Source organism: Aethalodelphis obliquidens, unplaced genomic scaffold, assembly GCF_003676395.1.
Source record: "Aethalodelphis obliquidens isolate GAN/ISIS:26980383/991018 unplaced genomic scaffold, ASM367639v1 scaffold22, whole genome shotgun sequence".
Classification (NCBI taxonomy): domain Eukaryota; kingdom Metazoa; phylum Chordata; class Mammalia; order Artiodactyla; family Delphinidae; genus Aethalodelphis; species Aethalodelphis obliquidens.
In genome coordinates, this window is record NW_020837966.1 from 4,371,449 (window position 1) to 4,396,292 (window position 24,844).

The window sequence follows — 24,844 nt, forward strand, 5'->3', positions numbered from 1 at the left end:
GGGGTTTTTTTTGGTGGGGGGGGGGCTTGTTTGCTTTAGGAAACATCTTAATTACAATTCCAAGCTTATTTTCTAGAAAAACTGAAAAGGGGAGAGATCAAGAAAAATGAAAATAAGGATCGAAGCTTGGAGGACAGAGAGGAAAAGTTGTTCGGAAAATAGCAAGTTATACCGCAGGAAGAAATGTTAACTTTCTGTAAAAGTGAACTCTCGGTGACCCTCGGAGTGTGTGACTCGGCTTTAACATACAACTGACAATTAAAACAAACAAGAGTTCACAAACTGCCCCCCGCCCGCTCTCCCAACGCGGAGGCCCAAATGTTTCTAAAGGACAAGGCAGATTCCGCGCAGGGGGCCGGGGCGCGCTCTCCCAGCGGACAGGATTAGAGCCACCACTGCCAGCCCTCCCCGCCCCCATCACCGCTGCAAACTGCGGAGCTCACCCAGTGGCAACTAATAATGCTAATAACGCGACCCCGTTCCCCGAGCCAGGGTGCACGCTGGCCCCCTGCCAGGCACTCTTAAAGGCACAGGGCCTGCAGCGCTTGGGTCCCCGGCTGCGTTGAGCTTGCAACCTGGCCTCTGGCTGCAGAGGGCGAGAGGTGCGCTGCTCGGCACAGTCGGCCCCTAGTCCAGCTTCACGGTCTCTCAACCAAGGAGTCCCCTTCCCCTTTCCGAGCCCTGGCTGCACACCTTCTCTGTGCCCGCGCTTGGTAAATATTTGTTGAATTGAATCATTATGCTGTTACTGAAATATACAGAGTAAATTACACTCGCGTTTCTCAGGGCAAAAGGAAACTCATCCGTGAACCGCTGTGTTTCTGTCTCGTCTCTTCCCCACTTTTTCTCCAAAGTCTAAAAAGTTTGCAGAACGTTTGGTGGGACCAGGTCTCCTGGGAGGCCGAGGCAGTGCGCGGGGCGGGGGTGGGGGGGGGGGGGAGCGCGGCGGGGAAAGGGGGGGGGCCCCTGCCAGCTCCGCGGGAGTTCTAAGCCTCTCCAGGCATTGGGAGAAGGGGGGGGGGAGGAATAGGAATGGGTGGAGGGGGGGGCGGGATATTTAGTTAACTTCCAAAAGAAAAAAAAGTGGCGAGCGTCGGCGGAGCACAGAACACCTACCTTCATTGCGAGGGGGAGGGGGCGCGGGGAGGAAGTCGCCGCAAGACCGAGGGCAGCCGAAGAATCTGAGCGGAGCGGCCGAGTTAAGCCTGGAGGGACGATCCGGCGCAGAGCTGCGTGCTCCTCCAGGGCGCGTCGGGCAGGCTCAGGGGATTGGAGCCCAAGCGGTCACTGGCATCGAGTCTGGGTGCCTGAGCCGGAGCAGCGCTGGGATGCGTCCGTGAACCGAGGGGCGCCGAAGTCCGCCTGCCGGCAGCAGGAACAGGGCCCGGCCAGCGCGCAACAAGGGAGCCGCGGGTCCGGCGAGGGCGCGCAGGCGACTGTTTCGCGGCGAGGCGCTCCCTCTCCAACGTCCATCAGCGACGGCGGTAATTAGGGCTTTCCAACCCCAAATGTGGGCGTGATTGTGCAAAATACTTTACAACAAATAAAAAAAAAATCTTCACAAGCGGGTGAAAAAAATGCCCCACAACTCAACTCTGGCCCGGGGCGGGGGGGTGGGGGAGGCGATCCGTGCGCCCAGGTGCCCCCAGTTCATTCACACCGCGGATTCTGCAGACTCCTGGCGGCTCACGCCTCCTGATCTCCAGCTCCTCCTCTCCAAGTCTGTGGCCGAAACGTCTGCTTCCAGGCGCTGATCCTGCGGCCGCGAGTGAGTGTGTGGATGTCTGTGTACACACACAGACACACACCCAAACACACACACACCCACACGCACTGCAGCTTGGGGGCCACAGAACAATCAGGCGCGCATGGGTTTTTCTCCGGGAGATGCCGCTGAAAATGCAGAAGTCGCCATCCGAGCTGCAAGAGTCAGCGCCAACTTTTGTCCTTTCATTTTAGGGTTTGGTAAAAAGGGGGAGCAAACTGGGTAAAAGTTGTCCCCGAAAGTTCTGCCTCCAGTGGGTTCGGGGACGATGCGCGACTGCCCCAGGGGAGACACTGGCTCCCCCCTCCCAACCCCCTTCTTTCCCTCTTCTGGTTAATCCCCCTCTTTTCCCCGCCTTTCCAGGGCGAAGAGGCGCGCGGGCACCGCGGCCGTGGGGCTAGAGAGGGGCGAGGGCGAGGGGAGAGGGACTCCGCGGCGGCTGTTCAGCTCCGGCGGTCCATGGCCGGCGTGGCTCCCCACCTCCTCGTTTGGCGCCGGGACGAAGGGGCGGGAGAGTGAGCAGGCGGGCGGCGGGCGGTCGGGGCACGGCGGCGGCGGGAGGAGCTCGCTCGGCAGCGGCCGCACGGAACCGGACTCCGGGCGGCGGAGGCGGCGCCTCGGAGCCTGCAGCAGCCTTCCACGCGATCCTGCGCCCCACAGACAGACTGACCGACCGCAGGGACCACGTACCCCCCACCCACCCCCCGGCCTCCCTCTCTCCCTCACTCTCTCCGGACTCCTCTTTCCCCTGGTGTTCTCAGAGAAAAAAAAAAAAAATTTTTTTTTTAAGTTTTAGAACCAAAGGCTGCTGGAAAGGGGGGGAGGGGAGGGGAGACAGAAAAAAACTCAACTTTGTCTTTGCGCATGCGTGCTGAGGCCGACCTATGACAAACTCTGCAGGATTTTAAAGCCGTACCACGAGCTGGGGTGCAGGGGGGCGGGATACACTCCCTGCTCGATCCCCCTGCTTTTGGCTCCCCATCCCCCAGGCGTCTGCTGAGAGAGAGAGAGGTCCACTCCGCAGCCGCTGCCTGACCGCCGCCCGGCCCTCTGCTCTCCTTCCAAAACCGCCTACCCAATGGAAGCTGAACCCCAACTTCAGCCTGGACCCCTTGGCTCACCTGTCCAAGGCCGCTCGCACTGGGGCTGCACAGGGGGCTGTCGCCATGACACGGGATCTCTAGCAGGACCTCCTTCCCATTCTTAACCTTGGGGGAGGGTCCCTAAGCCCGGGGGGGGGGGGCTGGAGACGAGGACAGGCGCACACATCCTGCCCCGCCCCCAGTGTAGGAGATCTGGGTGCTGGGGTGCGCGAGTGAGCATCTGGCTGCGACCCAACGCATCCAGAAGCGACCCGTGATCCTGCCGGGTTGCATCTTGGCTGGTCCCCTCAGGTGAAAAGGCTGCGAAGTTCGGCAAAACCAGGTTCTGCAGGGCACCGCAACGTGCAGGCACTTCCAGACACCTGTGGTTTGGGCGACCCCGATTGGGCGGGGTTGGTGGACGTGTGACCCCTACCTCCCGCACGCCAGGGGCGCCACCCACAAACAGTGGTTCACCTTGGAGTGCAGTTCTTGTTCTCAGCCCTCCCCATCCTCAACCCAAGGTGGAAGACAGACACACACACACACACACACACACACACACACGCACACACACGCGCGCGCGCACGCACACACACACGCACGCACACACACACACACACGCACACGCACACACTGGATTCAATTTCTGCCATACATCTGGCATGCCCTTGACCTTAAAGCACAAAACCCTTGGCCTGGGTACTTGGGGCAGTGGCTGTTTCGTTCTTTCCATCCCCCACTCCAATCTCTGGCTGACCACCCCAGGGCGATGCTGCCCCACCCTCTGCAAGTCCCTTCCTGACCCTTACTTGTCCCAGCTGCCTGTACCCCTCCAGGGTCCTGGCCTTTGCTGGGCACACCAGAATGGCAGTGTGGGCTTCCCACAAACTACAAGAGAAGCCCTGGCTTCCTCCGGGGACGATTTCTTTCACCAGGGACGCATGCAGACTTAAGAAGGGGGAACCCAACTTTATCATAGATGCCCTTGGGACATCTCCCATTCACCTGAATCCCCTCTCCCTTCACATTCTCTAGGCCTTGACCACATAGTGGCTATTTTCCAATTTCTAATCTAGCCTTAGATCTGCCCATGGGAAGGAGGGTCTAAACAAAGAAGGGTCCCCTCCTGGCAAACTGCCCCTGGGCAGTCAGTGTCTCTCCGCAGTTCCCTCCCTCCAGCTCTTTGGCCCAGCGGCTGGCAGCCTGGATTCTCCGGGCTGTGGGGAACACCCCCTCCTCCTGGGCTGGCACCCCAGCAATGCTCCGCAGCATGGCCTCGGACCCAGTTCACCCACGGAGGCTCTGATAAGTGTCAGGAAGTAAAGTGACTAAGAATAGAGTTCCCAAAGGGTGCTGAGCTGACACCTGAGTGCTGGAGGTAGAATGCTTATAAGATCCTATTCTGAGAATTTGCTCCAGAAACACTAGCTACCTAACCACAAACCTTTAAAAAAAAAAAAAAAGTTATATTCTGAATTATCAGAATAATTGCCGGCTTCTCTCTAATTGCCTTTGTTAGTTAGCCTTTGTTAGCCCCAAGAGTTTCATATCCTGTTTTGCTGTCTTTCCTCTAGTGGGAACTGGTGCTAGGTTATGGTTGAGTGTAAACTCTGCAGTCTGGAGTTCCAGTCCCAAATCTGCCTCTTTCCAGCTGTGAAACCTTAGACAAGTCATTTAGCCTCTCAGAATCCTCTTAAACACACACATATGACAACACAAATATTGATTTTGTTACAATACAAACAAACAAAACCCAGAGAAATATAATGACCTCGCCACACAACAAAGAAAAACAGAAACATGATGACCTACCTGGTAGGAGAGCAGTGAAAACGAAACAGATGACCTTGAAAATCAGGGGTGCAGTGAGAATGAACAGTGATGCTTCTGGAGAACTTAGCAGGGGTCAGGCACGCACTGGGCACTGAATACCTGCTACTCTACAAAAAAGCAGCTCTGAAAACAGGTTTTTAAGCTCCTTTGGTGGCAAAGCTGTACCTCCCATGACAAGATCATTTATAGTCTTAATTTATCCCAGTTGGAGTGAATGTTCGTACTCTTCACAGATGCAATATGAACGGTGTTGGGTTACCGGGTACTTCCCCAGACCTCACTGGGGCTATGTGCAAACTAAATAATCATATGCCCCATTTTATCTTTCAAAAAAAATTCCAAAATTTCCAACAAACCAGTCTATCCCCAAGCAGTTCAGATAAAGGGTTGTGAACTTCATCTGATGAAATTAATATTGGGTGTGCTGAGATTATACCCCACGAGGATGCAATAACCTCTGTGACAGTGTTTTTCATGGCTGCAACTCCAGTGCTCAGAACAGTGCCTGGCACTTGGTAAGTGCTCAACAGTATTTGTTGAACGACCAAATGAATGCATGAATGGATGAAGGAATTCTTTCCAGGGGAAAATGTCAAGGGAGACCAACTGTGAAATCCACTGAGAACCTTCAACCAGGTTCTGCTCTGGAAAGTCGGGCTCAGTCGTAAGAACCAGTCCCACCATGGGTGCTGGTTAATTTGGCTGTGAGAGGAGCAGACAGTTGGAAGGAGGCAAATGGATGCCTCTTCACCTCCACCTTCAAATATTCTCGTTTAACCTACCTCCAATTTGTGGAGCTCCATGGTTTCCCTTTGCAAACCGTGTGTGCATTTGGGTGTGTGCACACAGATTGAGTCATCTGCAGACACACTGGCAAGGCATCGCCATACTCCACTCATTAAAAATGCTTTTGAGTCTGTGGAACAAATAAATCAATATTTTTGGCTGCTCTCCCAACAGGGTTATTTCACAAAACAGAGTGCAAGATAAGGAATTTATGAACGATCGCATCCCTGTGCCGCCTTTCCCAGTGGGAGAAAGCAGGGCCTGGGTTGTCATTCTGGGAAAATCTACCCCCCTTTTATGCCCAGCAAATAAGATTTTATGGCCCTAGGTTTATGGTGGTGTTTTAATGATCCGCTGTAGAAAGCGGTTTTCTCTCCGGTCACTAGAATTTGTCAAGAAGGGCTGGAGGCCATAAAAGAGGGACGGGCCCCAGGGACAAACAGGCTCCATCTTCTGAAATAAACTAATAAAGATTTCCAAGATGTTTACTTCTCCACCTCAGAGTCAAGACCAGCCGGGCTGCCGGCGAGGGGCCCACAGATGGAGCACTAAACAGGACAAAGAGGCCGGAAGGGGGTCAGGGCTTCCTCACCACCGCATGGCCACAGTCAAAGCAATACCACCACATTGTGTTGCCACTGGCCACCGGCCTTGCAGGGAGGAAGGGACAGAGGCTCCTTTGAGGTTGGAGGACAATTTTGGACACTGGGCAGACTCAAGGAGTCTCTTTGAGAACCTCAGGCTCTCCTAGCACTGGCCTAATCACGGTGCTCTCCTAACTTAGAGCCCTCTTTATTTTTATAGTCAATGGTGCTTTTTTCGTGGGGTGGGGGGGTGGGGGTTCTGAATGGATGCTTTGTTTTTTTGAGTTTTAAGGGACATCGAGGTCAAACAGACCTAAGTCTGAATCTCCACTCTGCCTCTTGCTGACCAAGTAACCTACAGGGGTCACTTTCCCTTCTGAGCCCCATCTCCTCACCTGTAAGATGGAACACATTAGGGAGGCTCCAACAATTGAGACAACGTACAGAAGGCTTCGGTCCAGCCTCTGCCCGTGGAGAAGACTGCTGCACTGATTTCAACATGAGGAATATCTGTCCCTGGGTCTCCGGGGAAAATCCTGAGACAAATGAGTTGCCTGAGGAGGGTAGGGGTGGATGTGTGGGAAGAGGAGAGAAATATGGTAGGCAATTATACATGATCCGCCGGGTCTGCACGGTAGAATTCAATAAGGAGGAGGCTGGTAAGTGCTGAGATAATAATGAGTAATGAATAATAGTAATGATTGCTGGTAACATTTATTGAGCTCTTATTATGTGCCAGATACCAGCTCCTGTCTGAACTCTTTAAATTCATGGCTTTGTTTCATCCTTACTACTTCATGGGGTAGATCCTGTTATTATCTGCGCGATATGGAGAAAAAAAGGGTTCAAAGAGGTCACAATTTCTATAAACCCAAGCTGTTCTAGTATTCAAACCCAACAGTTTGAACCCTGGTAATCTGCATCTAAATAACAGAGGCTTAACCACCATACTTTACCTATAAGTAAAGAGAAAACCACTTTTTTAAAGGTATCTCCCCGATTCCCCAAATGTGCCCACACTTTTCCCCTTGGCCTCTCCCACATGAGGCTTACCTTAGTGGAAAGAGTCTTTTCCTGAAAGCTTCTGATTCACTCCACTAAGCCCCGAACACAAAAACCACCAGAATAAGCCACACCAGGAAAGTCTGATTCAAGTCCAGTTCAGTCTGATGGATCTGTCAAAGATTTGTCCTTATTTCATTCACTGGCGTGCCGTGAAGCCACGACTTCCCTGCCCTCATTCCACCAGCACCGTCAGCAGTCAAAGCGTCCATGCTCAGCAACTCACCTGGAATGCTGACCTTGTCTGGACAATGTCCTCCGAATTCCCGGTTCTCTGAGAAGGCCTTGGCCTGCTGCTCCTCCTGTGTCATCCCTGACACGAGAGATGGGGACATGAGGGCTCGCCCCCCCCAGTGCAGCTCAGATCATATCACTCCCCTGCTCGAAGTCTTGCACGGACTCCCTACCTTACCAGATAAAGTCTGAACAAGTTGACCTGCGTGACAGCCACATCGTAATGCATCCTTCGCGCCTGCTGTTCCCGGTGCCTGGAAAGCTATTCCTCCCGCCTGGGCACCCTCGCTTCATTCAGGCCACCACCTCAGTGTATACATCCTAACCTAAGGGACCTCCAGCTCCCCCTGCCGGTGGTTCTCTGCATGATTTTCTTCTTCCATCTTGGTCTAAAATGAGCTCATTTCATCGGCACGCCTATTTCTTTGTTTTCTGTTTCCCCTCACTAGAATGTAAGCTCCAGGAGGGCAGGGGTCTCATCTATCGTGTTCAGAGCTGTAACCTCCAGTGTCCGGCCCAGAGGAAACGCTCAGAATGAATGAATGAATGAATGGTCATGCCCATAGCAAGGGTTTGAACCTTGGTAATCTGACTGTAATATCAGGAGCTTCACCAGTATACTTTATGGATACTTTACCTACAAATAAAGGCAAAACTATTTTTTAATGTTTCCCTGGTTCCCCAAGTGTGCCCCCATTTTTCCCCCTGGTCTCTCCCACACAAGGCTTACCTTAAGTGGAAGGAGTCTGATAAGAGAAATTGTTTTCTTCTGAAGGAAGATGGCATTCCATTACTCCCCCTTTTGCCGTACTATTTCCTCGGAAAGGCGATTTTTTTCTTAACTGGCATTTACTTTTAAAAGGCAGCTGGCATGGTCAGTCTTGTTGCCCATTCCATATTGTATGTGGGCCACTGGGCCTCTAGATGCTGGGTATAGGAGAACATAGGTTAACTATTTGCAGGGGAACCCAAGTCCATTTATTAGACTCTCCTGAGAGACAGGAGAAAATGTTGGAATTTTATTTTGTCTTATTTATTTACTGGTCACACATTTCAACATCACGTGCCTAAATCTGTGTATTAGGATTTGCAGATCTGATTTGGCTACCTACACTCGGTAATTACTTTTGTTCCCAAACAACCCATTACCCGGCCAAACTTCTGGGTATGTAAGAGAAGGTTTTCAAATTCTTCAGCTAAGTTCCTTTCTCTGGAAGAAAAATCTAGAAAAGTGTAATATGTTTCAAAAATTTCCGACTCAGGCATGCAGTGAAACTGGTTGGCAGAAGAACACAATCTCATTAGAAAGGGGCTGGATAATGTTCAGATTCGGCTCTAAGAAGATTCCAACGTAGATCAAATCTATCCTTTCCAGATACGAAGCAATGAACAAGTTTCCTTTCATGACCACCTGGAAAGCCTACCTGGAGGATGAGTGTTAAAAATGGATTTTGCCTGAAGAAGAAAAGTGCATCCTGGCATCTCAAGACTACCTAAGAATATGAACATCTCTTTTTGTTATTTTCAGCTATGTGACACAATTTTTAACTTCAAACCAATGATGGAGAAAATTTTTCAGCAGGAGAGATACATAATAGTAACGTACCTAAATGAAAGGGACAACATTTCACCATTTAGTCGTTTATTTGGAATTCCTGATACCAACCTGTGCACAAAGTATCTAGGAAGCTGAGGAATTTTTTTTTTTTTAACTTTTCAGGAACGTTCTGACTTACAATAGCAATTGCACATCTTACTGAATTTTAACTGGAGTAACTCTCACCAGATTTTTCTCTTCTGTGCAAATATTCTCGACCTCCTTAAAAGGGACCACAAATAATTCCAAATAGCAGAATTAAACCCCAAGTCCTTTTCATTTTGTATACATTGGCACTATAATCATCAATGCTCAATTAAGTGACACTGTTATGACTTCCCAAATCTGTCTCAATAAATCAGAGAATTTTGGATAAAAGCTTCTTTTCTCCACTTAGTTTAATCCTTAATTCAGTGATCTATAAGTGTCCATTAAGGTCAAGTGACAATTCATGGACTTTGAAAAACATGAGAAACACTCCTAGGGCAAAAGATCCTGATGTCTCTGAATGTATTTAAAGTAAGTGGTTTTGACTTAAGCAAAGATTTCTACTTAACCCAGAAGAAAAGCAGTTACTCCTTGGAAATAGCACAGAATTCAGGAAAGTGAAATGAATAATGGCAAAGGATTAAACTTACCTATTCCAGCCCGTACATATATCTACCGAGTATATACAGGAACACGATGGCTCCACTCATGTGTCATTTGTGGACAACCCTCCTTTCCTCAACCCAGGAGCATGATACTCTCAGTCATGCAGACGTGTCATAACAGAGATTAGTGAGTACGTAAGCACCATGCCTCCCTCATTCTGCATGCTCAGTTCAAGGATGTTTGAAAATACCTCTTTCTATTTGAAAACGGAATTCAATCCATGTGACGGCATCATCTATTTCAAAATTCAACAACAGGAAATAAAAACAAGTCATAAATTTAGAGTGTCAGTTTGCTGGGACTGAATTATAGCTACAGAAAATAAATCAAAGATCAGCTTAACACATATGGAAAGTAGTAGCCGTGGACATGACTGACAGGCCATTCATTCATTCATTCATTCAGCCAACATTTATGGCTCATCTACTGTAGATCATCAACTATTCATTTAACAAGCTTTACGACGCATTCATTCATTCATACATTCATCACATTAGTATTGTATGTGCCAGGTCATGTTATCATGTTGGTTTGTTCATTTTAGTCAACAGGTAATTACTGAGCACTTATACTAGGCACTAGACCCGAACAGGCTCTAGAATAAAATCTCAAACGTGTGGCTGAGGGGAAAGCCCCCCAAATGTGTTTCTAAACATATCCTGGTTGTTACTGCTGCTTGGGTGAGGGCTCTGGGTCTGTGACCTCTTAAGGACCAAGTTCAACGTTGGGCATCCCTCCTCGTGCTGGCTGGCCACGCTACAAGTCCCAAGGGGGTCCAGCAAGAGACAGGGGTTTACTCTGACTCCATGGGTCACCATCAGAAGACAAACCCTCTACACCCATGTCATTGCCAGGTCTCCCAAGCACTGAAGTCTTACAGGAGGCTCAGAGAACAGATGCACACTGTCCTCTGTCGAACGACACTGGTTGGAGGTTGGGAGAACTTGTAAACAGTCTCTTTTCTACAATCGTGACTACCTACCCCATAGAAGATAGAATTTCCCCCCACTTCTGTCTTAAAACACTCACTCAGGTCTGTGCTAAGCATTTTATGGACATAATATGGAGCCTGACCTGAAGGCTGTTATTATCCTGATGTTACAGAAGGGGAACGTAAGTTTGGAGTAGTGAAGCAACTTGCCCCAGGGCACATAGCCAGGCTAAAGATGAATCTTGCAGATCAAGAGCCCTGGTTGGCTATAAATGTGTTTCTGGGTAAGGGGTTGGGAAGCATCCCATGACATAAGGAAGTGTTGAAAATAAAGGCAATACAGAAGTAAGCAGAACCCAGAAATGGAGAACAACAATGGGGCTTGTCGAAGCCCTTGGATCCAGCCGTGCCTGAGGGCCACCTTAACCTCCTTACCTTTCTTTTCTGAAATCAGTTTGAACTGGGCTTTAGCACTTGCAGTTCAAAGAGTTCTGACAATACAACAGTGTTGGGTTGTCTTAGGGAAATTAATATTTAAGTTAAAAAGGCAAATTCAGGTTTAGGGTTAAATGGCAGATACCTGTTCCCTGCTGGGGTTTGGACCAGCCCCCTCGAAACTAAAGGAGATTTGATCTGAGACCATCCTCAGGTTCTCTTGAGACAGACTATCTTGTCAGAGCAGGAAGAAGCCATGGGGGCTGAGCACTAATGTATGAATGGTGTGGCGTGGGAGAAGAGTCCATACGTGAGTCGGGCGAGGACCTCGGGAGCACTTGGAGGATAAGCGGTGAGGTCCAGGCCAGGAAAAGAGTATGTGAGGGTTTTTTCTCAGAGACAAAATACTCTGAGGCTGAGAGACGGACGGTGCAGCCTGTGACCTACGGTAACATCTACGGGACATCTGCCTTTGACGTATTTGGGACTATCAGTGAGGAAGTCAACAATTGTCTTTTAAAAGTAGACCCTCGGGAATTCCCCGGCGGTCCAGTGGTTAGGACTCCACACTTTCACCGCCGAGGGCCAGGGTTCAGCCCCTGGTCGGGGGAACTAAGATCCCACAAGCCACGCGGTGCGACCAAAACAAAACAAACAGCAAAACAAGTAGACTCTTGATTTCTGTGGTCTCTCTGATGCCATTTCATTTGGAAACATAAACGGTTTAAATAAATTAAATTCATTACTTTAAGCCTTAAAATCCAGATACTCAGGGGAGAGAAAGAAGGGACTTAGATTCCCTGTGCCCATTAGGAATCAAGTTTGAAGTAACTAATTTCTCCATGTGGATTCATCAATTTGCTCCCCAAAAAAGACTTCTTGCCAGTCTCCTTCATGCCTGGCACTTTGCAGGGCTACAGAGATGGGCAAAAATTGGATAAGGTTCTTGCCCATATGGTACCTACGTATCTTCCCTGCCTAAGAGATCCTCCTTTTCCATGGTAGTGAATATATTCATTCAGTCATTCATTTAATGGTTTTTCATTTATACCAACTTGTATAAATATACATATTAAATATGACCAAGTAAAAGCTCAGCTAGCAGGATGTTCTAGGAAAGAGCTATTCTTTGAGGATAAATTAATGGTTTAGCAAACTGGGAATGTAAGAATTAACATGTTAAACTCCTGCTATACCTTTTTGTTACCTTTGTTAAAAATGGAAATTTTACTGAGTTTCTTCCTCGGGAAATACAGTCTGGTAAACCTGGATGACACAGACTTCAGTGACTCAGGCATGACGGTACAGGGGTGAGAGCTACACACGCCCGGTACAGTGGTCACGGACCACATGCAGCTGCTGAGCACTTGGAAATGTGGCTCGTCCAAATTCAGATGGGCTGTAAGTGCAAAATATAAACGGAATGTCAAAGCCTCAGCACGAAAAAAGAAAAAGATTATAAGATATTAAGAGCGTCTAAACCGACTATGTTGAAATGATAATATTTTGGATATACTGCATTAGAGAAAATATATCAATGAAATTAATTTCTCCTGCTTCTTCTTAACTTTTTTAAAAATATAGCTGCTAGCAGATTTAAAATTGCATACATGGCTTGCATTATTTTCTGTTGGATGGCTCTGGGTTAGAGCAGGGCCCTGGAGTCAGAGTAAGGATTGAAACCTGGTGCCTCTATTTAATAACCGTAGGGACGGATAACTTAGCCTCACTAAACCTCGGTTTCCCCCTCTGTAAGACAGTTACTAACAGTACCTACCTCCCTGGGCTGTTGTGACAATTAAGTGAGCAAATGTACTCACAGTGTTTAGCACAATGCTTGGCATGTAGTTCCTTCTCAGTGAATGTCAGCTGTTCAGAGCTACTCTGCAGTTATCGTCTCCGGAAAGTCAGGAGATGGGGCTCGATCAGCACTGACAAAAAAATGTACTATAGGAATTTGCATAAATCCCTGACACCGAGTTGTTTCCTTTTCATTTGCCATTTTCCTAAATCTAAAGTGCTCACCAAACGAGGGTGGTGTTACCGGACAGCCATGATGAGCCAGGTTCTGGTTAAACACAAGCTCTGATGAGTTAGGTTTTGCTTAATCGAGGACTAATGCTCACTATAATTTCTTCGTGGCATCGAAGAATACATGCAGTTATGGTCACACACACTATTAACATAGGTAATGGTTCCTGGGAGCCTACCATGTGCTGGACATTGTGTTAAGCATTTTCCTTAAAGGTCATGCTCCCAACAGCCTTAAAGCACAGGGAGGTGGAGAGATTTGCTTAGGGTCACCCAGCCAGGAAGTGGCAGAGACGGGACTCAACCTGTCTGTTTGACCCCAAAAGTCAATCTAAGTATTACTGAAGCAGAAATAGTCTGGGTAATTCCTTGTGGTCATGAAACTATGGTGCTTTCCTCAGAGCTCCACGGACTGTTTAGCTAGAGGAGAAAGCTTGCTTTATCACAGGAGTTCCCGACTGTTGCACCAACCAAACAGAATCAGAGATTTCATAATAATGAAAAGTTCTGCTTTCAAAAGGTGTCCATTCTCTAGTTATAAGGAAGCGGAGGACATCCGTCTGTAATAACGACCCCATTAAATGCAAGCCTTCCCATTTATGGCTCTAAAATATTACCAGGCAGAAACGGAAAAGTGGCAGAACTTTCTCTCTTGAGAATTTTCCAGGACCTTACAAACATGACCCCATTAATCCACTCAATACCCGGATGAGATAGGTAGTTGGTTGTTATTATTCTTCTCACTTTCAAGATAGAAAACCTGAAGCTAAGAGAGATTAAGCAATTAGTTGAAGGTCAAATGGTGAGCTAGAGACAGACCTGGAAATGAAACAATTATCTTCTGAAATTCCAATCAAACGCACAAACTGATTGGCTAGTTACCACCATGTGCTAATATTCAGTTAGATGCCCTCAGCACAAAATGACTGGCTTTTACAGGAGACCTCTGCAGCTGTATTTGCCTGAATTTGTATGGATTGGTTTAATACCAATGTCCAAACTGACATCAGATTTTTCCAAAATATTGGCTGAAGGAAAATACGGTTCCTTGCTCCAAATGTGGTATCCATTTTACCTAGCTCGGTTACATTTAATCATACCTACCAGTGCCGTTTCTGGAGGATAAAGGGAGGATTGTTCCACAAAGCCGTCCCGCTCGTGTTTTGTTTTCTTCAGAGATAAGCTGTAGCACAGAAAAAGGTTTAGGGGGCATCTTGCAAGTTACTCTTATGTTGAGACTGAAAAAAGATGAACATAAACTATCTCGGAGTTGTACAAAATCTGGAATCCAATTTGCCTGTATTATCGTCCTTCAGTCAAATGCCTTTTACTCTTTTCGGCTGGATACTTTTGACAGTAGGTGACACTGTATGAACCAGAGTCATAGGTTAGGAAAAGACAAGACTTCCAGGTGCACCAGGAGGAATCCATGCTTTTCGGAACAACTGCAAGGACACATGCACAGAAAATTGGTCTCCTGAAGACAGTGCTACTAGTGATGTCTCTTGTCCAATTTTGCAAAAGGCCTTGCCCCTCCAAATACCTGGAGCAAATTTTTATTTCTTTCTGCCTACTTGAGTCTTAGGTAATTTAAAATCAACTACTCTGTTATCAATTTCGACTGGTTTGGGGCAACATGATATATCAATGAAACCGTTGTTGTCAGAAGGAAAATAGGGCCATTTCATTAGCTTGGTAGAAGGGCATCTACACTTCTAAAAATGGCCCCATGCCATGCTCTGAACTTGTTCTTTAAGAATTCACTGTGATCACTTTTCAATTTGTTGAATTTCAGTTTCTTTGGCCAGCCAAATAAGACTCTTGGAGAAATTCTTCTCCCATGACTTTATAATTTCTGGAAGTTCAGGAGACTTGGGACTGGTCATCTTAAGAAATTCCAATTCTGTCCCCTATCACTGCTCAACCTGCTCGACTTCAGCTCACCCGCCTTGGTCCTGTGCTGATGTGGACAGCTCCTTCTAGAAACACAAATTCAACCTAAGCCCACTGCAGGAATGCTAGCCTGCTCATGCACAGACACTGCACGGGAAGAAATAATAGTAGCAATAAAGCTTATCCGGTTTCTTCTTTCTTAAAAAAATCAAACACTTTGCGGGACTCCAAAGGCAAGACATTTTTTCCCCTGCGACCCATTTTAACTTCCTTTCTCGTAAGCTGAAAACATGACGCTCAGAAACCAAAGAATCTTCAACTACAGTTTGGGGTCTAAGTCTGACACCTTGCAAAGGAGTATCGTGAGCATTTCCAGTTGGAGTCACGGTGTCAATCTCTCTAAAAGTCCTAGTATGTTGCTGTCATGGGATATTTCCATGGAACCCATTAAGCTACCTTGTTTGAAGGATGCTGAACAGCTTGGCATCATTTCCAAGCGACCATGCTAATCTGAGAAAGGCAACTCCATTACCAAGGGGACACTGAAAACCAAGGCCGTGGATTGTGGCCAGAGGTGAAGGTACTGATTCCTAACCAACCCATGGCTCATCCTAAACGCTGAATTCTTCTTCCAGATGTATGCAGCACTTGGGAAGGAAAAAGGAAATGGTCCTGCCTGTGCAAAGGCTTCCAGTGGTGTTTTGCCACACTGGTATCAGTCCTTTCTCTGCTTTCTAACCAGGCACCCGTTTCTTATCATACAGGTTGGGCAGCTCTTCCCTGCATTTTAAAACCCTGGTGTCTTACTGTCTACAACGCTCGATGTTGACTTGAGTTCACATGTTTTGTGGAAATACAAGTGGTAATTACACAGTTACCTGCCATTGGCAACCGTCACCAGGGAAATTTACGGCCCCCAATATCCACATCTGGTAACTGGTTATTAAACGTGGTTGATGAAAACACTGACATGGCAAATGGGATCTGAGCAAGGACTGGCTCAGCAGCGATTCTTGTGAGACAACGGCTGGAGGTCCACAAGAGACCATCGATTTTATTTCATTAAACATTCTAGTATTTATGGCAATATTACTACTAATAATAGTTATCGTTTCCATTTTTTGAGAATCTGTCACGTGGCTGGCATTGTGTTAAGTGCCTATTTGATCCTTATTAAAAAAAAAAAAACAACCCTTCTGGGAATGTATTATAATTTTAGGATCAGAAGACAGGCACAGAGAGGCTAAGTAACCAGCCCAGGGTCACTTTGGGGGCTGTGATGGAGTCAGGATTTTAACCTTTCCCGAATCTGCAAACTCAAATACCTTCAGGGGGTCAGGCTGGTAACACTCTGGGGTGAAGTGGGCCAGGTGTAGCTTTATAGAGAGAAATGAGGACAATCGAGAAGTGGCAAGTACATCTAACATCTCCCCAAATTCCCAAACTCCAAGCCTATCACTACTGCCCTGGGGGAAAAAACCCTAAGACACGGTACTGGCCAGACAAGAAGTATCCGAAATCTGAATTCATTCCACAGGCCCTAGTTTTCCAGCCTTCGTCATCTGAAACTGGATTCATGCTTAATGACATTACATCTTTTTAGGATACTTTTTCAATGAGATACACAGACGGAAACGTGCACAGATTATACGTATGTCACCTGATGCATTTTCATAAACTGAACATAACCATGTAACCGACTTCCAGGCCAAGAATCAGAATATCACCAGCATCCCAGTGACCTTTTCTTGTGCCCTTACCGGTTACAAACCCTCTGAAGGTGAGCCATTATCCTGAATTCTAACCCCATAGAGGAAATCGGTCTGTTTCTGAGGTTTACATAAATGGACTCGCACAGTTGGTTCTCTTGTGTCCATGTGCTTTCACCTAATGCTATGTGAGATTCATCCATGTCGTGGCAAATGGCAGTAACTCCTTCTCAACAGCTTTTACCCTAAAGTCTATTGCTTGATATATTTGCCTGAATACATTATAGCTGAGCCTCTAACGAGGAAGACTTCCTTCTCTGGAAACAGGTTCTAAAAATTGAAACAAGTCACTCTAGGACTTTGTTAGAATTATGGAGAGAGTTCTGTTGTTAAAATAGTTTTTCTAAACATTTTCTCATTTATTGTCTCATTTTATCTTCTCACATACCACGCCAGGTAGTTAAGAGACATATTATTCCCATTGGTTAGATTCAGAAACGGAGGGTACATGCAATTATATGACTGCATGCTACCATAGAGCAAGTGTGGCAAACTAGTTATAAAACAGAGATTTCATCTATGTCTTCATCTAATGCCAATCTAATGTTTCCACCTGAACGTACATCCTCTTCCTCCTTTCTGGGTCAAGGTTCTATTCACAGGTAAAATAAACCCGTCTCCAACGATGTTTTGCTGTGAGTACGTCATACTGCTGTGTGCCTTTGATGCTTCCCTTCTCAGCACCCATTTCCCTTTCTTATTTGAGAGTCCATTCTTTCCCCTTTCTCGATCCACAAGAGTGAGGTGGGCTCCATCCCTAGTGGGGAACAGCACATGACTCCTCCCCTAGGGGTCTAGGGTCTCACCTGAAACCTGGCGACTGTTCAAGAATGGATTACCACGAAGGAATCAAAACTGAGAAAAGGACAGTGAGAAGTCATTTGAGCCCCTGGGACAAGCCACTCCTGAAACCCACTACCTCTGAACTGTTCACTGCATGAAGCCATATATATGTTTCTGTATGTCTGTATTTGTTTTTGCTCAAATTGTCTTGTGTTATGTTTTTGTTCTTTTCTTCTTTGCTGGGGGAGGGGGATACTTGCGAAAGAAAAAACTTCTAACAGTTATGCTTACGTAAATAAATACTCGTATTTCACCTCTCCAATTCAAACAGCCATAATGTCCTTATCCAGTGAGTTGCAGTTATGCAGACATGGAGATTTTGTCTTGAATTTATGCAAAGTTTCTCTCCTGAGTCCTGTCTAAGTGAAGTCACAGTGTTGGCGCAGACGACATCTGTTTTTAACCCATAGAAATGCTGGCTTTGCCCTGCACTTGGGAAAGGGTCTGTTCTGCCCACAATGATCACTTCTGCCACAGATGCTGAAGTAATCCAACAGGGGGAGGCAAGGCTAGAGGTGGCAAAGGTATTTTCAAATAGAAGAGAAAACTGACTGGTCCAAACAACGGACCGAATCAATGAACTGTTGATTTAGACAGTTTTGATCCAAAAGGCTTTGGGAACTTCTCTAGCCAGTGTGGTGTCCTCTATACTTCCGGCAGAATGTTCTGAGACAGAGATCTGATCATTTATCTCTACACTTTAAAAATCTATCATAAAGTGGGAGGAATAAGTAAGTACAGTGGAGCAACCTGACAAACACTACCTCAGCCAGGTGATCAATCGAGGTTAACATCGAACAGCCAACAACCGTATCGATAGTATGCACCCTTGATATGATGTGATGAAAGTGGCACTCTACCTCTGTGGTCTTCTGCCCATAACCCATATTCCCAGTCTGACCATGAGAAAAAGATCAGACACATCCTAGCGGAGGGGCAACCTACAATACACCCGATCCGTACTCCTCATAACTGTCAAGATCATCAAAAACAAAGACAGTGTGAGAAACTCACAGTCAAGTGGAGCCGACAGGGACATGACAACCAGACGTAATGTGGATTCTGGATGAGCTCCTGGAACAGAGAAAGGACATTACCTTAAAACTAAAGAAATCTAAATGAACATAGGCTATTAATAACAACGTATTCATGTTTGTTCCATTAGTGACAATATACCATGTGAATGTAAGATCTTAATAACAGAGGAAACTGTATCTGTGTGGGAAGGAAGGTTATATGGGAACTCTCTGTACTATCTGCTCAGTTTTTCTGTAAATCTAAGAATGTTCTAAAAATAAAGCCTATTAAAAATAAAGTTTATTTAAAAATCTATCTCTGGATTTTTGTTGCTGCAGGAGGGTTTCCTAAAATTCAGAGATCAAAGTGGACCCTTGAAATGATTACAGGGGGTCCACAGGCACAGTCTGAAATACCCCCAAGCCACAGAGTTAAACATTCCTTCACTGACCATTTTCAATCATTCTGATTCAGTAACAAAGAAAAACTCTCTGTTCAGCCCCACAAACACATTTCTAACCTTTGCCAGTTTCCCTCTTCAACAAAGAAAGAGAAAGCTTCAGACTCAGAACTTTGTTTTCAATACTTACTTTTATGGTTCTTATTTTCATTATTTTTTGTTCTTATATTTGGCGATGGCTACGTATGGAAAATTATCCCACTTACTCATCTATGATGGTGGCATTTTTTTCTTAAAGTATATTCATTTAAATAAAACAGTAAGCCTATTTAATTTTATAAGGTACTTAACTCGACTACATATTGTCTTAAGACATAGTAAGAATCTGGCAAGCAGTATGCAAATAACTGGAGTTGAGAACCAAAGGCCAACAGGATTAGGTCTACACCCCTTAGCCTGGAGCTCAGGGTCCTCTCCCACCTGAGGACACCTGTCCAGTCTCCTGTCACCAGATGCTCCACCTTGCAAACCCAAAGATGCCTAGAAAATCAGATGCCGATGCCCGGACAATGAGAGCTTAGAAGAAACAAGAGAGGCCCATGGCTAGCAGGTTAAAATGCAACAGGCTGAGCGTTGTCTCAGCTCTCCTTTCACACGTGGCTGGACTTCCTTTGGGCCCCACTGCCCTTCTCCCATCACATGGGCCAGCAGTGGCGCTGATGAAGCAAACAATTCCTCCAAGCCTCTGTGAGCTGGATAGCCGTGGTGGAGACCAAACTTGCGATATGGAAGCACTGCTGGGTGGGTACCGGCAGGATCTGAATTTCAGCCCCATATGCTCCACCCGCCTGACCCGGGGCCTGAAGCAGAGGGCTTGCTGAGCACTGGGTGCGAAGCCTGGCTCCACCACGTACCATCTGGGCGACGCTGGGTGGGGTGTGTAAGCTCTCTGGCCTCTTTCTCCTTGTCTGTAAAGTGAGGATGATAATAATACCCTAATACACGAGGACAGTACCTACCTCATGGGATTCCTGTCAGGACCGGTGAATTCATGTAAGTACAGCATTTAGCACAACGCTCCCCCAAGTACGTGTGCTCGATCAATGTGCACCGTTTCTGGTCACCTCTGCGGGCCTCCATTCCCCTCGCTGTGAAATGTGGATCACGACGGTACCCACCTCATGCGACTGCCGTCAGGAATAAAGGAGTGGTGCCCACGGGTCCCTGGTGCCATGGTCTGGCTCCTAGCAAACACTCCATAATGTTCAATTACTTTTATCTGTGTTTACTTATTATTAGTGTGATTACTCTCATGAATTAGTGACGCCAAGAATTAGAATGTCTCTCCAATCGTTTGTAACAGCAGTTCACAGACACAAGAAGCAGTCAGGGTGGACTTTCAAGGTCAAACATTAGGCTTGTCTATATGCTTCAGTGGAACTAAAGGTATGGGTGGACCTGCAGCTGAGGGCGGCAGTTTGTGAGCTGGTACTCTTCCTTCCAGAAGGACTGCTTCTGTGCACATAGGCGCAGAGGCTCCATCTGGTCAGCTGGGCTCATATAACCAGGCTTGAACGCAAGCCGGCTGCTTCAGGAAGTTCCATGAGGTAAGAAATTCTTGTCCAACAGAAGTTCTTTTTCCATAAAAAGGCACATCATGAAAAGGGCAAATGACTTTGCAGGTTGCCCCCAAATGTGTCTGACTGTGAGAGAATTTCACACCCAGTGGCTTTGAGTCCATAAAGTATAGAAATGAAATGATATTTCCCCTGTGTCATCAAGGGCCAACTGGGAGGAAGAGAGTCTGTCTCATCCTCTCCTCCCCAGAGAGCCTTCAGGGACACATATTCCTGTTTCGGAAGTTCTAGGGACAGCCTTGGATTGCAGTGAACTTACTGTCTACGCCTGGATCAGTTGCTTCCGGCTGGGCCTCAGTTTCCCCATCTGTAAAATGAAGATATCAGGTTACATGACATATACCTTCTAGCAATATAAATCAATTACTGTTTAACTGCAATAATGGTAAGAATTGATAATTTGTTTCCTCGAATATGATTCAAACTTTTAACGAAACCAGGAGCTGATTCTCCACTGCGATCCACAGGTGAGCTGCAAAGGCTGGTGAGCCCTTGCACGGACAGTCCTGTCTGTGTATTTTTCTGGATGATTTTGTGCATGTATCCAAGGGATGGCAGGGCTATTGTTATAGCCTCCTCGGCTTTCAGTGTCTTTCTTCTAGACTACAGCCCTTTTTTTTTTTCCTTTGGAAACTACATCTCCCATATCCAGTAAGGCTGGATGTATGATCCAAAAAGGACCAGTAAGAGTCCCTCTAGAGGGCTGTTATGGATGCTGGAAGAGAGGGGTGTCTCTCTTCTAAAATCCAAGAATACTCAAAGCTGTTGGGAGTCATCTTTGCCACCAAGTGGAGAGAAGCAGCAGGACTGATGTCAACCTCATGGAACGTGCAGAAGAAACAAGGAGGAAAAGAGGAAGGGAGGAGGAGAGGGGAAGAAAGGGAAGTGAGAAAAGGTGGGAAGGAGGAAGAGAGGGAGGGATCAAGAGAGATCGAGAACGAGGCTGGAACTGAGAGAGAGAGAAAGACAAAAACGGAAGGGAAAGAGGGAGGGAAGGAGGAAGGGGACGCCACCAGTGACTTAATTACTTAACACAGTATGAGCCCTCAGATCCAGCTATGCATAGAGGGAAATTTACACCTTGGCTCTTCCAGTAAAGTGAGTCCATAACTTCCCTTTTGCTTCCTTTTGTCTTCAAGTCCATAGCTTCTTCAAAGGGGGATCCATGACCCAAACAAGATTAGAAACCACCACAGTTGGAGCATTTATTCAAGATGGAATGAACTCGCTTCAGAAAGAAACAAAGTTTATTTGATGACTATAAATAAGGCGATCAGCACAAAGTACTTCTCATACACGTGATAACAAATTTATGAACTGTACATACCTTGTACGTTGTACTTCTACTAGACACGAGGTTACAATGACTGGCTACTACATGCCCACGGGTAGTTTCTGAGGGTTCCTTAGTTTTATTTATTTATTTTTTATATCGAAGTCCATAATCACATGGTCAATATCACAACCCACATGCCACTCACTTGGAGAAATATTACAAGAAGCACTATCAAACGAGGGTCGCTGGGAACTAGATACACTGACCCCTGGCAGCATTCAAACGCCACTCGACACAAAAACATCTCAGTAGAGCTTATGTCAACACATTTGAGGTCTCGTCATAAACACTGTTTAAAAAGTAAATGGAAACCCACTTTCAAATGAAAGTTGACACGCTGTTAACGTGCATACTGGATACACAAAAATCATTAAATACAAAATAGAGACAGTACATCGAAATCAAACGGGGTATAAAGTATAAGCTTTTTCAATTTCGTTATGATTAAGGGGGAAACCTGCTAAAGTCTGTGCAAAGGAAATGTCTTCCCAATAACACAGTGTTTGTTGTAAACACAAACTATTTTTAATACGTGAAAAGGGAATTTTTTTTGCTAAACCCCCAATCTCAGAGAATACTACATGATATATAATGAAAAGATGCTATGTTAGACAGAATTCAATTTTTAAGGGACTAAATGATAATGCCCCCGTAAAAGTAAGATCGGGACGACTTTAAACATAAGTGGGGCAAAAATGAACCCCCCAAACAATAGGTGTGACAAAATTGGCACATACTTGGAAATAGCTAACTATACACGGTTGGTTGATTTTTCTGTTTCTAGGACCCTCTGTTCCCTAGTGGATTTCCTACTTCCTACTTCAAGTATTCAGTGGCAGGGTTCAGATCAGGACCTGGTTGCAGGAGGCAGTGCGGCCACCTATTTGAGGACACCCAAACCGTTCACGGGGACACGTTGCAGGCCTGGGTTTTCAGTGCAACATCATGTCAGAGTGTGCGAAATACGTCTGCAAAGAACTCTGCTCATTTCTCCAGTCAAGACCTAGATCCCTTTGATAGTTAAAGGACAAACTTTTTAAACATGAATGTATTGGATCGCTTATGCAACACAAAAGCTTTACACAGTTTGCAATACTTACGACAAGAACAAAGCCAGAAGCAAGAAACCTGCTCGAATATATTACCCCTAACGCACCAAGGATGAACAGTGCAGCCCAGACACGGTTTCGTCTTCCCCGATAGATAAATAAGGTGTCTGACTTTTAACTATCTCTATGGCTCACGCGAGAGGTCCAGAGTTAATTGCACCGACATTTTAAAAAGTAAGAATAACGACTAAATTCAATGCAAGACTTCAGGAACGTCTGCTTAGAATCCTTTCCACAGCAGCAAAGAAAGACAACTATATTTATTAAGGCCACTCATGCTTAAATTCACTGTTTGTCCTTTAAAAATGCAGATTTTCATCCCCCACTTGCATACCTGTGGAAGTGTTTCTTCCAATGACAAGAAAATGGATCAGTACAAGAGTTGCACATGTTTGCCAGACTTGGTCATGAGTTTTATGAAGTTATAACAACGTTAAGTTGTTCTGAATCTTCAGAGGAAGCAGGAGTTTAATTCTCCTTAGTACCATGTCACTGTATGTAAAAGACCTCAAAATTTGGTCTCTTGCCCTGGCATGTGCTTTAAGTAATGACTCTGTACCACAAACATGTTGTGTAGAGCTATATACAGATACACTGCTTTTGTGATTATTCCTCATTCATCAATGTTTTCATGTTTGATGCTGAAAATGTTTTGGAATCCATGTTGGAGACATTTTTAAAAAAATGAGAAATGACCCTTCGTTTACAGAAGATCTAAGCTCACGCTGTTTGCACAGCGTTTGGATCTTGAATGTGAACGAGTCCCAGCTTCTTCGTGGAGACCTGCATGTACAGGAATGGTAAGAGTCTGAGGCTCAGTCGCATCCCAGCCACGGGGGATGCAGGAAACACATGGAAGAGAAATATGCAGGTGTCTCAGGCTCTGGCCACTCCCCAGTACAAAAACAGGGTAGATAAAACTATGAGTGATCAACTTAGATGCACCATGCGTTGTCAGAGACACACACCATGTTCTCATAAGGCGATTTCTTGGCAAGTACTAGTGGTTTAAAAAATTGATTTCATTTCCAACCTGGCCCAGAGGTAACTACTGGTTCCACCATCAAAATGTGGTTCTTCAAACAGCAGATTAAAGAAATAGAGGAGGGTAAAGGCTCACCACTTTTGGTGTTTTGGTTTCTTTGTCAAACGCTCCATGCATCTTGGTATACAAACACTGCCAACACCACTCACTCACCGAATTTACACTTTTTGATAATCTAATGCATTAGGTATGACCACTTAGACTGAACCAGCAGAAAAACGGGAGATGAAGCTAGCTGTCCAACAGAAGCTGAATCCACAGTTAAAATCCCATGAAGTTCAAATTTATCCAGTGATGTTTAAGTAACATAAGTAAAATGTTATCAAATAATGACATTCAGAGGAGATGAACACACTTTAAATGCCCAAATCCCGACCAAAAAAATGGAGGACCTGCCATGTTTTCCTCCTCTGCATTCTCCTTTCCAACATGTCTGAATCCATGAGAAAGGACATGAGACGATGAAGGAAATACCAAGTTGAACAGAATTGTGCTCAGTAATGAAAGTGAAAACTCCTCTTCGGTCCTGATGAGCGTTCCCGGGTGGTGATAGACAGTGATGTGAGCTGCACTGCAATAGATTATCAGAATATTGCTGCAGAGCTGCATTTCCCCTTTAGTCAGCCCTTCTGATAGCTGCAACAAGAAAGCACATAGTTTAGCAGGGAGAGGAACTGGCAGTGATATTGGAGATAATCCTGGCAGGCACTCCCCCAACTCCCACCCCTGCCCACCCCCACCACTCTCTTTGATCGGGGTTGATTGGGATTGGGGAGGGCAGTGAGGCGGAGGAAGCAT

The 24,844-nt window shown here is 46.0% G+C and overlaps 1 protein-coding gene and 1 long non-coding RNA gene across 3 annotated transcripts in view; both read right to left on the reverse strand.

Moving 5' to 3' along the window:
- The window catches only part of WNT5A (Wnt family member 5A), a 30,117-nt gene extending 24,538 nt beyond the window's left edge, over nucleotides 1–5,579 (reverse strand). Inside the window, exon 1 of one of the 2 annotated variants that reach the window (XM_027121114.1) lies at nucleotides 5,466–5,579. In XM_027121114.1, coding sequence (XP_026976915.1) covers nucleotides 5,466–5,486 — 21 coding nt within the window. In that variant the 5' untranslated portion in view covers nucleotides 5,487–5,579. Of the gene's footprint in view, nucleotides 1–1,116; nucleotides 2,404–5,465 lie in introns of those variants that run through there. The other variant, XM_027121117.1, reaches the window with a different exon arrangement.
- A 1,177-nt stretch (nucleotides 5,580–6,756) lies between these two features.
- LOC113628012 (uncharacterized) lies at nucleotides 6,757–21,014 on the reverse strand. The gene is made up of 8 exons (XR_003435850.1): nucleotides 20,816–21,014; nucleotides 18,517–18,576; nucleotides 14,102–14,180; nucleotides 12,174–12,365; nucleotides 8,080–9,835; nucleotides 7,342–7,428; nucleotides 7,107–7,228; nucleotides 6,757–6,872 (listed from the first exon to the last, which is right to left on the reverse strand). It is a non-coding gene; the product is annotated as an uncharacterized LOC113628012 (long non-coding RNA).
- Nucleotides 21,015–24,844: the final 3,830 nt, after the last annotated feature.